This window comes from Pteropus alecto, unplaced genomic scaffold (assembly GCF_000325575.1).
Source record: "Pteropus alecto unplaced genomic scaffold, ASM32557v1 scaffold17, whole genome shotgun sequence".
NCBI classification, from domain to species: domain Eukaryota; kingdom Metazoa; phylum Chordata; class Mammalia; order Chiroptera; family Pteropodidae; genus Pteropus; species Pteropus alecto.
In genome coordinates, this window is record NW_006440645.1 from 941,070 (window position 1) to 953,478 (window position 12,409).

The 12,409-nt window shown below is 63.5% G+C and overlaps 1 protein-coding gene across 1 annotated transcript in view; it reads left to right on the forward strand.

Moving 5' to 3' along the window:
• UGT8 (UDP glycosyltransferase 8) overlaps positions 1-12,409 on the forward strand; it is a 62,131-nt gene that overhangs the window by 10,867 nt on the left and 38,855 nt on the right. Inside the window, exons 2-5 of the mRNA XM_006917781.1 lie at positions 7,700-7,842; positions 8,893-8,969; positions 11,174-11,393; positions 12,060-12,377. Coding sequence (XP_006917843.1) covers positions 7,700-7,842; positions 8,893-8,969; positions 11,174-11,393; positions 12,060-12,377 — 758 coding nt within the window. The remainder of the gene's footprint in view (positions 1-7,699; positions 7,843-8,892; positions 8,970-11,173; positions 11,394-12,059; positions 12,378-12,409) is intronic.

Genomic DNA, 12,409 nt, shown 5'->3' on the forward strand with positions numbered 1-12,409 from the left:
CACGTCATTCGAGAGTCTTCCTGGCCCTTCGCTGTGCTGCTTTGAATTCCACGGTCAGCGCCAGCATGCTGCGCTGAGGGGCAGTGGTCTGTCCACTCATCTTACCCTTGCTGGACTGGGCGCCGCGTGGTAGACTCTTTGCCATCTTTCTGTGTCCCTGGAATGTCGTGGGCCTTCTGTAAGCATGTGCCGAGTGGACAGCGTAAAGCAACTTGTAACTTGTGGTCTGTGAGCTTTAAATCTGTCCCTGCCTGAGATGTCCGGCCTTGCTTCATGCTGGTGACAAGCCACATATCCTTTCGCTTGCTTGCAGCTTGTCGAGTGCCCAGCACCCACAGGATGTGTCCTGGGCACCCGGTGCCCGGCACTGAGCAGCCCTCCGTGTTCCCTCCACAGCTGACCGTGGGGCTCCCGCCTGACGCTGTCACCGATATGGGACTCTGCTGGGCTCAGCTCATCGCTGCGGTTCATCCTGGTGCCTGTGTGTTAGTGTCCCTTACCCGGCTGTTAGCTCATCAAAGTCACATCCAGTTTCTCCTGAATTAACATTCCTCAAACCCACGGTGTGTGCGGGGCTCAGAGCTGCAGGCTGCGAACCCCCTCGAGGCCCGGCGGGCAGGTACACTGACCTGGCTGCGCGGGGGTGACTGGGTTTGGAAGCCCTCGTGGAGTTTCTTGTGTGGGAACGCGAGCCAAGGACGCCACTCACGGGGCCCTTGGGGACGGCGGCTGCTCACGGAGGTGGAGGCTGGGCGCAGGGGACGCACTGTGAACCGGTCACCCCCCGGCCTGCTTGGTGCTCCGTCCTGTTGCCGGTGCGTGGTCACCTCTGCTCAGTCCGGTGGGCCGGCCGGGGGTGCGCATTGCAGGCACAGCCTTCCTGCCAGCGCCCTTTGCCCGTTCGGTTTTTTCGGTCCCTGGCGTGGCTGGTGGGAGCACCCGTGTTTGACCCCCTTGTCCCCTTGGCCACATGCCGGAGTGCCATCCAGCACCTGAGCTGGTTCAAGCGGCCAGCACCGGGCGGCCGAGGGGCAGTGTCGGGACCTCCACGCTTGGCGGGGGTGACGCGCACACAGGGGACCTGCATCTTCTCCCTCACGCTGGCTCAGGTCCACCCAGAGCACCTCGTGACCGACGTCTGGGCTGAAGGTGACAGTCTGGGGGAAGGTGGGACTTTTAAAGTTGCTTTCGTGACCCCAGAGCTTCTAGCGTATTCTGTCGAGAGTGGTGATTAGCTGGGCACACGAGGGGAGGTGGTCGGCACGTTCAGAGAACTTCGTGGGCAGTGATCGGGGTGGGATGGTGACGCCTGTGCACTGAGGCAGAAAAGCAGGACGTTTCCAAGGACAGGAAAAGGAAGTAGAGAAAGTAAGAAGCGTGGCGCGTTCGCCAGCCGCAGACCTGGCTGGGGCTCCCGAGCACGTCCCTGGCTCTCGGTCTCGCAGGGAGTGACAGGACACCGTCCGCTCGCTTGGGGCGGGGCCGCGGGCTCACCGGGGGTGTCTCCGTTTTCGAGGTGCGGCCCTCCGCTGTCTGCAGTGGGGGTGCTGTGCGTGTCAGCGTGCAGGTCCCTGAGCTCGGGGCTCCACGGCCTCCCGCCCATCGCGTTCAGGCCCCTCAGCCGTGGCAGCGTGGGGGACGACATGAGCGTCAGCCCCCCGGAGCCCGAAGCTGCGGTGCCTGGGCTTCAGGTGGGTGGGGGCACCGGGCGCTGGAGGCGGGTGTGCTGGTGCCAGCAGAGGGCACCCAGGCAGCAGGAGCGAGTGTGGCGCCGAGCCCTGGTGTCACGGCACTTCCCAGGCCCCCGCGGCGCCCCGAGCCTGGCCGCTGCTCCTCTGAGCCCCCGTTTCGCATCCTGCGTGGTGGCACCACTCAGCATCCCGTCCGTGACGACAACGAGGAACGCGGTAGCCACGCTCAGTGCAAGCCATCTTTGCGTCACGCGAAGCTCTGAGGTGGCAGTCCAGGTGCGTGGTGACCGCGGGGTGCCCAGGGACCCCCAACCTCTGGAGCAGCTCTGGTCCTCGGGGTCCTGCTGGGAGGCCCGCCGTGCTCACGGGTCCTTGTCCAGAACACGGGCCCCTCCGGGCCGGGACCGGCCGAGGACTGGGGGTGTTTCCGGCCGCGCCGGCTCCTCGCTTGGTTGTAAAGACGCGTCACCCACGGGTCCGGCAAACAGGCGCAGCTCGTGCTCCCTGTGGCCCGCTGCCCTGCGTCCCTGGCACAGCCGAGTTACACGGGCAGTTAAGTCCACGTCTTCTGGTCCGAGCACTGTGCGAGCCGTGCTGGGGTGGCCACGCTCGTCCGGCCACCGGGCGTCTGCCCCGACCCCGTTGGTGTGCAGCACCTCCCTGAGCCAGCCCGGGGGTGCCACGTGTCAGGGCTGTGAGCTCCTCTCTGCTCAGGCGCTCAGCCCGGGCCTTGACCCCTAACCGTCGTGCGACCCCTGGGTCATACTCGTCACGCCTGAGGGTCTGCGTGGCAACTGGCCGCTGGCCCGCGGGCATCCTCTTACTGCCCATCTGCGGTTGCGTCCGAGCGCACGGTGCCACCACCGGTGGCCCCAGGGCCCTGGCCCATCCACCCCTCCCATCCCCACGTGGGCGCCACTTGCCGCTCTGCAGCCGTCTGCACGGCCCCGTCCATGCGTGTCCACTCGGCGTGTCCCTGCGTGCGTCCCCACCGCTCTGCGAAATACTCAGTGGCCAGCCTGGCTCTGTTAAAAGCGTCCTTGGCGTTGATGGTGACGTTTGGTTGCTGGTCTTTAGTTTGTTGGGGTCAACCGTCAGGTGACAGGAGCCCAGGATGACCTCGTGATGAGCTTGGGTCCCCTTTTCCAGCTCTTGGGCCTGGCACCCGCTCTTTAACTGGCCGTGTCACCTCTCGTGTCCCTTCCCCTGCAGCATCTCTCCTGCTGCCTCTTCCTCCGAGCACCCCTCCCTCTGCCCGAGGCTCCTCTTCACGCTGCCAAGTCCTGCCCGTGACGTCACAGACTCTGCCCGCTGACACCCGCCTGTCCGAAGGCCCGGAAGCGCCCGTGTCTTCGCCCCGCCCTCTGCCCGCCCGCCGGGGACCAGGTGCTCAGCTGGCGGAGGTGCCGGGCCCGTCGCCAGCAGGCGCCTCCTTTCTGTGGTTTGTGGAGCGTCGTCGCCTGTCCGTTTTTCCTGTTTCCCGTCACTCTGGGTGACTGTCACGCCAGATTCCTTTTGGACCCACGTAGTACAGCGAGGCACAGACGAAGAGCACCGTGCGCCTCGGAGAGGGCTTCGCATCCGCTTCTCGAAGGTGTCGCCCGAGCCTTTCTCTTCAGCCACGTTCCTGTCTTCTGACCTGAGTCTCAGGTGTTCTCTCAATTTTCCGTGAACTTTAACACCGTTTCAAGATTGCAAACCAGGCCAGCGGCCACTCCGCTGCTTCCTCCTGGCCATGGGCACCGCTAAAGTGCCCACGACTATCTGCAGTTAACGCCTTTGTCGTAAGGGTGCAGGTGGCTCTTGGCCTCCTCGACTTATTGAAGGAAACACGTCGTGAGGCCAGGAGGGGGGAGGGCCCTGCGTCATGCACACGACGGGCGACGTGGCGCGTGTCCTGTGAGAGGCACAGTGTGCCTGGCTCGGGCGTGGTGGGCGTGGTGGGCAGGAGCAGGCGGCAGGGTGCAGGGAGCCGTGTCGGGGTGTGGGGCGCGGGTGAGGGGCAGGAAGGGGGCTGTCCTGTCCACGTGGACAAGAGCTGGCGAGGGGCGTGGAGAGCAGTGGCTGGCAGTGCTCGTGGGGCAGTGAGCGGGCCGTGAAGCCCCCGACTGGGACTCGACGTGGCACGCTGTCATTGGGCCTTTCCCCGGCGTGACCGAGCCGCTGGCCGCCAGCCGGTGGTTCAGGAACCAGGGTCCTGGGGCCTGGACTGTACAGAGACACCCACGGGTGCGTCCCCTTCCTTCTCCTCACCGCCCCGCCCCCGCCCCCGCCCCGGGAGCTCCGTAACATAAGCAGCAGCAGGTGTCCTTCTGCGGCGGGCTTTTCCTTTCCGGTGAGATTTTCATCGTCTGTGCCCAGCGGTCACTTTGCGTGCTGCTGTCTTCGGTACCCTGCTGCGGCCACATCCGGGGACATCCTGGGACATCTGGGTCTGAAGGTCTTGAGAACCTTGAAAACCGACCTGGCCTCCAAGCAGCGTCTGGGATGCTGCTTCCCTCTTGTGATTTTGACAGCTGCAGCAAGAGCTAACGGCGTGGCGGGGGAGAGGGTCCCCCAGAATCCCGGTGGCGTGGCGGGGGAGAGGGTCCCCCAGAATCCCAGTGGCAGTGGCCACACTCTCGCCAGTGCCTGGGCCTCGCTCCGCCCCCGACAGGTTCAGGCGCTGGTGCCACGTCTGCCGAGTCCTCACAGAGCCACCCCTGCCTTGGGCCACTGTCACTTCTCCAGGTCCCTTGTGGCTCGACCCCTCTGGATAACCTTGGCAATCGCTTGAACAGTCTGAGAGTGCAGCTGGGTTTGCGTGACGCGGCCTGCGAACGTGTCCTTGTCCTGCCTCTCGGTCGTGCATGTGCTTCCACCAGCTTTGCCTGTGGAGGTGACAGCCTGCTGCGACCCAGGGCACACCTTGGTTGGAGCAGCTTTGTTCCCTGGCCTTGGAGTAGCCACCATCTCGTCCGCAGTCTGGGGGCTGCTTGTCACACAGCCCCCCGGGAAGACAGCAGAGTGACTCGCATGTGACAAGGCACGTGTCTACACTTGGCCTCGCTGAGTCTTCCCGGTGACCGTGTTTGGGGAAGAGAGAGCTGGGCACCAGGGCGACCGGAGGGAGGGCACTCGGCAAACCGCGGCGTTGGCGGCGTCCCCGGCCCGCGTCCTTTGCCAGCCGCGTCGCTGAGGGCAGTGGTCCGTACGTGCTCATCTTGAATGGTCGCGTTTTCATCTTGGGGGCGAGCTGCTTCGTAAGTGTGGCGAGCTGTCTCAGCAGCGGTCAGAGCACGGTCCGTGGCCCACGATGTTTTTAAACATTTTGCCCCAAGACGCCCATTGCTCTGTCACCTATTGCCGCAGAGCGAACATCCCACCCCCCCGAGCAGAGCCCACGTGCTTCGTACCCGACGCCCAGAAATGGGGAAGAGGCCCGCTGGTGCTGGTGTTGGGACAGGAGTGGGGACCGGGCCCAGCCTGTCGTCCTCACGTGGGGCGCGTGCACGGCCCGGTGTCCTCGCCTCAGACCGATGGGCCGAGCAGGACATGGGGTCACTTCCTGTGGCCCTCAGGGCTGCCGTCTGTGGGGAGAGCAGACTGGGCTGGGCCCCAGGCGGCCATCAGGACACGTGCTGCTGACGCTGCAGAGCGGGGTCCCTCCAGGTTCCGGCGTGTCAGAAGGAAGCCTGGCCGGGCCAGGGCCTGCCGTCCACCTTCACCCACGCGTCCTCCCTCTGGCTCGGGCCGGTGGTCTCGTAAACGCTGCTCCCACGTTCCCGTGTCCCGTGTCCCGCGAGGTGTCCGTTGCTGGGGGCCTCCGTGCTGGCGGCGTTCTGCTCCCGAGTGGCCCCCATCGCGCTTCCACACCTGCCTGCGTGTTTCCCACCGCCCTTCAGTTCCTAGTTCCGTCGTGTCCAGTGTCACCTAACGTTACCGAGAAGCCCACACAGGGGCGGCGGTGGCTCCCGCCTCGCTCTGGCCTTGCTGCTGTGCCCGTGCGAGGAGGCCCGGGGGCGGGGGACAGGAACCCCATGAACCCCGAGAGCCCCGGAGCCAGCGGGGTGGGGAGACCCAGCAGTGCAGGCCCTGACGCGTGTCCTACAGTGACAGTGGGGTCTGGGCTGGACGGGGCCGATGGCTGGGCTGGTGGGACAGGACAGAGCGCGGGAAGGGCTGGTGTCTCGGGCGAGGAGGGCGAGGCGTCCGGAAGGGCGGCGCTGGCTGTTGGTTGGAGACAAAGACGGGCCGCAGGCCGCGCTGTCTTCCAGGTAGAAGTCTGGACGCCGAAAGGTCAGAAACGAGAGAAGCAAACTGTAGGATGACTGGCGGGATCGCCGGGCGTTTGAAAGGCCCCCGGAGAGCGAGGCGTGCGCTGAGTGGGACCGGACGCCCGGAGGCCGTTTGGGAAAGACAGTTTGTCCTGCCAAGGAACACGTGGCTCGAGCATTGTAACCAGGCGGCAGTTAACAATGGACCAACTGTGTGGACGGAGGGAATGCGGGACCAGGGACCCGGCAGGCCGCAGAGGGAACGGCTGGCGGAGGACGTGGCCGCGGCGGCTCCAGGGCCGGGGCGGGGCGCGTGCTCCCGTTCAGCCCTTTGCGGCCCTCGCGTGGAATGAGGGTCGTCTCAGGTTTGCAGGTTTTCTCCTTATTTTGTCGTTGGTGCCAGTTCTCTGCTGAGCACCCTGCAGACGTTTCCGTTCTCGTCACTGTTCTCTGGCTCTCGCGTGCCTGTCATACTGTCCGGCTTCACACTCGGGGTCCCGCGCCCCCAGCCAGGCACAGCAGCTGCCTCCGGGCCGCCAGGTCCCCGGCGCACTGCACGGGGTCTGGCCCTCGGTCCCCCTGCTGGTGCCGGTGGACAGCCGCAGCCTGGCTGTTTTCCGTGTCCCCGGAGCCTCCTTCCCTCACGAGTTGCTCAGCAGGGCCTGTCTGTCCGTCCGCCCGTTCGCGCGTGCCTGAAACCCGAGGCTCGGTCACGATGGCTCCAGGGCTGCCGTGCGCCCCGGTTCTTGCGAGGGCATGCCCCCCCGTCCTCGCTTCTCGGCATTTTCTGGCCTTTCTTGCACATTCGCTCTCGAGCCGACGTCCCCCAGCTCGTCCAGCCCCGTGGCCGTGCTCCGGGCCCACACGGACCTCATTTTCTGAAACTCGGCGCCTCCAGACCGCAGTTCCCCGTGCACGCGCCGCGCCCTCCCCGCGCCCCGCTCTCCTCCCGTCCTCCGCGCCGTGTCCCGTCTTCCTCACAGGCGTCCCGTGCCTTTCGTCAGGTTCACCGCACTCTTACGTGTGGGGCTCGTGGGGATCCACTTGGTTTCAGCTCAGTGTTCTGACTGGCATTTGCCTCGGGCCGGCCACCCCGAGCTTCTTTTGTCTTGTGTTGAATTTCTAGACTTGGGTTTTTACACGAACACATCTGTTACGAAGGTTGTTTTGGGGGCACAGTTGCTAAGCCAGCTGGCAGTTTATGACCGGCGGGTCTTCCTTTCCCGGAAACACGGCCTGTGTGCGCGCACCCCCGCCTCCTGGCCCTGGGGACCCGCGCGACCTTCTCACCAAGCTCCAGTTTCGAAGTCTTCGCTGCATTCAGCAGATTCGGGGGCCCTTCCCCTGGCCCCTGGTCTGTCTGTTCATGCTGCCCGAGGGCCACCCTTGTCAGCCTGACCCCAGCCCCAGCCCCAGCCCCTTTCCGTTGCCACAAGTTGCCTGTTTTGCAAGTTTAGGCCGAAGGTCGGCCATCGTGGGGCGGGCTCCTAGTCACCTGCTGGTGTTACTCGACCAGCCTCCTTGTTCCAGGTGCGTGGCAGACGGGGCGCCGGGGACGAGGGCAGTGTGTGCAGGGCCGTGCTGCGTCCCCGCCTTTGCTGCCCACTCTGAGCAGACGACCCGGGGCCCATTCAAACCTGTGCTGTGCGCAGTGGGATCGGGGCGCCGGTCCTGGGAGCCGGGGCTGGTGGCGCCGCTGCCTGTGGACCCCATTGGTCCCCGTAAAATTAACTGCTGCACGTTGGTTGACAGGATCTGCAAAGCTGGGTGGACGACGCCGACGAACACGGCTTTGTCCTGGTGTCCTTCGGAGCCGGAGTCAAGTACCTGTCCGAGGACATCGCCACCAAGCTGGCCGGGGCGCTGGGGAGGCTGCCCCAGAAGGTGATTTGGAGGTGAGGCGAAGACACGCCGCTTCCTCACGGCTTCCACGGTCGCCGGCTCGGCCTGCGGTACAGTGACCCTGGCGGGCTCCACGGTCCCCATTCTCGCCCTGTTTCTCAGTGCGCTGAGACTCATGTGCTGTGGCGGGTGAAGAGGCACCTGGCCTGTAGTGCAGAGTGGGGGGACACGGGGGGACCCTGCACGGATGCGTATCCGCATCCCTCCGCCCCGGCCCCTCGCTTAGCTGCTGCTACTTATTTAAACGTCTGCGTGGCTGCACGTGTGTCCCTCCGAGCCAGCGAAGGAGCGTGCGCGTGAACGACAGCGCAGTCAGCCATTTCAGGGGATCCTCTGTCTCCTCTTAAACGCTTTCAACTTTCTGTCACCCAAGAGGTGGCCTTTAAGGCCACAACCCGCCAGTGAGCGCTGGTTAAGGCCAGCTCAGGGGGCCCAGCTCCCTGGAGAGGCGCGGCCGGCGAGTGCGTCCAGCGTCACACCCAGCCTGTCGGCCCTGACATCGGTGCAGCCGCGGGTGGGCCGCGTCCCCGTGGGCCGGGCACAGCGTGTGGCGTGGGCACCGCCTGCAGACAGGCCTGCGGGACTTGCCAGGCCCGCCAAGCCCCTGCCGGGCTCCCGGGGCGCCTTCCGTTTCCCTGGGGACGGTCGTGTCCGATAGACCTTTAAGGTTTATCTTTCGGGGCAGGACCGGCCTAGTGATGGCCTCCTGCGGCGGCTGCGTGGGAAGCACCTTGGCTTCTCGCATCCCTTCCCGGGGCCCCGCGCCCCCCAGGCTCGCCGGGTCCTGCTGGCATCGGCCGCGCACGGGCATGCACAGTGTGTCCGCGCCGTGGCATGCGACGCAGCCGAAGGACGGGGCCTCAGTGCTGGCCCAGTGTCCGCGTCCCCCTCTGACCAGGGCCTCGCCGACCGGGAGGCAGGGTCCCCTCTGCCGGCGACCACAGCAGGCTCCGCAGCGCCCGGCGTGGGGCCCACCACGCAGCCGGGGCGTCTGCACGAGGGGTGGGTTGCAGTTTGCCGGAGTCGTTTGCTGTGCATTTCAGGTTTTCGGGGACCAAACCGAAGAATCTGGGGAACAACACGAAGCTCATGGAGTGGTTGCCACAGAACGACCTGCTTGGTGAGTCGGGGCGGGGGCGCTGGCGGCCCGGAGTGGCCCGCGTGTGCGTGACGTCTGCCTGGGGTGGCCCGAGTGGGTGTGACCGCCCACCCGCGTGGCTGTGCAGTGCGTGTGCTGTTTCCGAGCCGTTGAACCCTCCCCTCACCCGATATCTCAAGTCTGAAGTGTCAGACAATGCGTCAAAGCTTGGTCTTCTGGGAAATACTTTGCAAATATAATTATTTGGATCTATAAATGAAAATTTTTAGACCGGTCACCAATTTTGATTTTCTAGGAAATATACTTAACCAATCATATAGATTAGCAGTGAGTAAAGCTATACTTAATTAGGCTAATCAGCTGAAAATAGTAAATTAAAATGCTGAAAGCGTAGATTTGTGTTATAGTTTTGTTATAGACACCTCTGAGGACCCAAGAATGTCGAGTCCTTTGTTCGTTTGAAACCAGAGAAGCAGAAGCCCAAGCAGAGAGTCACGTTATTGTAACTTTACTTGGATCACCTGCCTAAATTTGCCCCTAAATCACCAGGCATTTGAAACACTTCACTTCTTTCGATTTATTTATTTATTGGGATTCTAGTGCTCAACTCAAAATTAAAATAACAATTTTGTGCATGTTTTTAAGGTATTTGGGTATAAGTAAAGCAATTATGCTCAGTGAGCACAGACATTAAAAATGTAAATCGTTTTCTTCATTGCATTCCTAGAGAAATATAAAGCCGTATTACCTTTCGAGATATTATTTACTAAGAAAATCATAAAAATGTTTATTGATTGGGCAGTATTGACCCTCTTTTGTTCAATAATACTAAAATCTTACAAATTATGTAAAAGTGGCTTTAAATTTTAATTATGATCCTAAAATTAGACTTTGAAAAAGTATATTTCAGAAGCTCAAAGGGTCACTCCTAAGATTCCGCAAATTGTGTTTTGTAACTAAAATCCGGGGAGGGAAAGCCCAGCGGGGGGGACGGTCTTCCTGTCCCTCCAGCTTGGGGTGGGCAAAGGCGGCCTCCCTCCCGGAGACTTGTAGTTCTCCCTTTCCCTCCTGTGTCCTGCGGGCACGGCCGAGCCCCGGCGTCCTGCGGTGCTGGTCACAGGGTCCGGGAGCCTGGGCACAGTTGTCGTGGGGTCTCTCGGTGGCTCCCAGCAGGTGCGGCTGCTCAGCCCACGCGCGAGGCCCCCGGTCCAGGGCTCCTGGAGTCCCATCCTCAACAGGCCTGGATGCGGCCTTTGTGGGTCCCCCCTCGGCCTTGCGCTGTGGTTGGGAGGCAGGAGGAGCCCAGCCCGGTTCCCACCCCTCCCACCCCGTCCCTGCTGTCAAGCTGGGCCTGGTGCTGAGGTCTGCAAGGTGAGGTCTGGGACCCACTGCAGCGGCGGGCCCGATTCAGGTGGAGCGGTGAGGGTGGCAGGTGTGGCCACCCACGGGAGCCCCCAGAGTCCGGTTCTTACCTGCACTGAGCTCGAAGGATTTGCATTTTGTAACTCTGGTTCCCCTCGGGCCGTGCAGCCGAGGGCTGCGCTTCCTTATCCTGCTGTCCCAGCCCGTGCCCCTGTCGCCGAGTGTGGGCTGTGCAGGAGACACTGAACCGTCTCCTTAATTGTGGTCAGTCCCTCCCGTATCTCACGACAACTACACGTCCCACGTCGTCCCGCCTCTCACGACTGGTCCTTGCCGGCGTCGGCCCCTGCTTGTCTCTGGACCCTGGTCTGTGAGACGCTGGTGCTGACGTGACGTGGCTGCTACAGCCACCGCGCATGGGCCATTGTCCCTGCGGGGACGAGCAGGCTTGTCCCGTGGACTTCTGACAGCAGCCCCACGCTGTCACGTTTTCACAGGGAGTGTTTGACCTGGGTGAGGGCGAATGCTTGAGCAGCCAGGACGTGACCCCAGCTTTAGCAGACGGTGGTCTCCCCCTGCGTCTGTCGTTGTGTCCTGCCTCCACTGACCCCCTGTCAGTCCCTGGCCGTTTAATAGGTGTGGCAGGTCAGTTGGTGTTTGTGTCTTAAGAGAAAGTTGTGACGTGCTTCTTAAATCTTTAAAGCTTCACATCTTAGCCGCTTCACAGTGGCTTTTAGCTGAGCGTGCAGATGAGATAGCCCTGTACGTTCACTGGGGCATCGACGTCCAGGATCCGCCTGGAAGCCCCGCCTGCGACGCGCAGCACCGCGAGCTGTCCCCCTCTCCCTCTCTGTCCCGCCCAGGGCACTCCCGCATCAGGGCCTTCCTGAGCCACGGCGGCCTGAACAGCATCTTCGAGGCCATGTACCACGGCGTGCCCGTGGTGGGCCTCCCGCTGTTCGGGGACCACTATGACACGATGACGCGGGTGCAGGCCAAGGGCATGGGCATCCTGCTGGAGTGGAAGGTGGTCACGGAGGACGCGCTGCACGCAGCCCTGGTGAAGGTGATCGGTGACCCCAGGTGAGCTGTCACTGCGAGAGCCGGCGGAGGGTGTGGGCCGAGCACCACTGTCCGCCTGTCGGTGGCCAGGGCGTCACGTGACGCCTCGTGCGAGCTCTCTGTGATTCGGGCAGTGAAAGAGCCATCACTTGTCCAGCCGTGTTTGACCTTGGCTCAGAGTCTACTGGGATTTGCTAAACCAGTGGGGACAACCGTGGTCCCTGCGGTGTGCCCTCCTCTCGGTGGGGCACTCATAACCGCGCGACCCTGGTCCCACCACTCACACTGCAGAGACGAGGCACCTACACTCGGAGCCTCAGCTGTCCACCCAGGTGACAGGTATTGGGGCGGCAACCCGAGCCAGACCCGACCCATGCTGCCCGGCACTGGGCTCCCAGCACTGGGGTCACAGAGACCCTGAGGCTCACCCCCTCCGATCGATGGCTCGTCAGCATCTTTCTCTCTTTAAGAAAATCGTGATGTCTTGAGTTGACAGGTTCACAGCCGAGTGTCAGGCTGAGAGCTGACGCGTGTGCTTTAAGCAGTGCAGCCCCCACTTCCGTGGGACAGCCCCGTGATCGTGCATCTCGGGGCGTGGGCCATGGGAGAACATGGTGCCACCCCCTTGACGAGGGGTCACGACGCCACCCGTGTCTGCCCGTCACTCTGTGCTCCCTCTGCCCACAGCTACCGCCAGAGCGCCCGGAAGCTGTCCGAGATCCACAGGGACCAGCCCGGGCACCCGGTCAACCGCACCATGTACTGGATCGAGTACGTGCTGCGGCACCGGGGGGCGCGGCACCTGCGGGCCGCCGTGCACCAGCTGTCCTTCTGCCAGTACTTCCTGCTGGACGTGGCCTCGGTGCTCGCGCTGGGCGCCGCCGCGCTCTACTTCGTGCTGTCCCGCGGGGCCTCGCTCGCCCGCAGAACACTCAGAGGCTGGTGGTCCGGACGCAGACACAGCGTGGCCAACGGACACCCGCACAACGGGGTCCTCAACGGCAGGTGCCACGGCGGCCGCCCCGCGAAGCACGCGA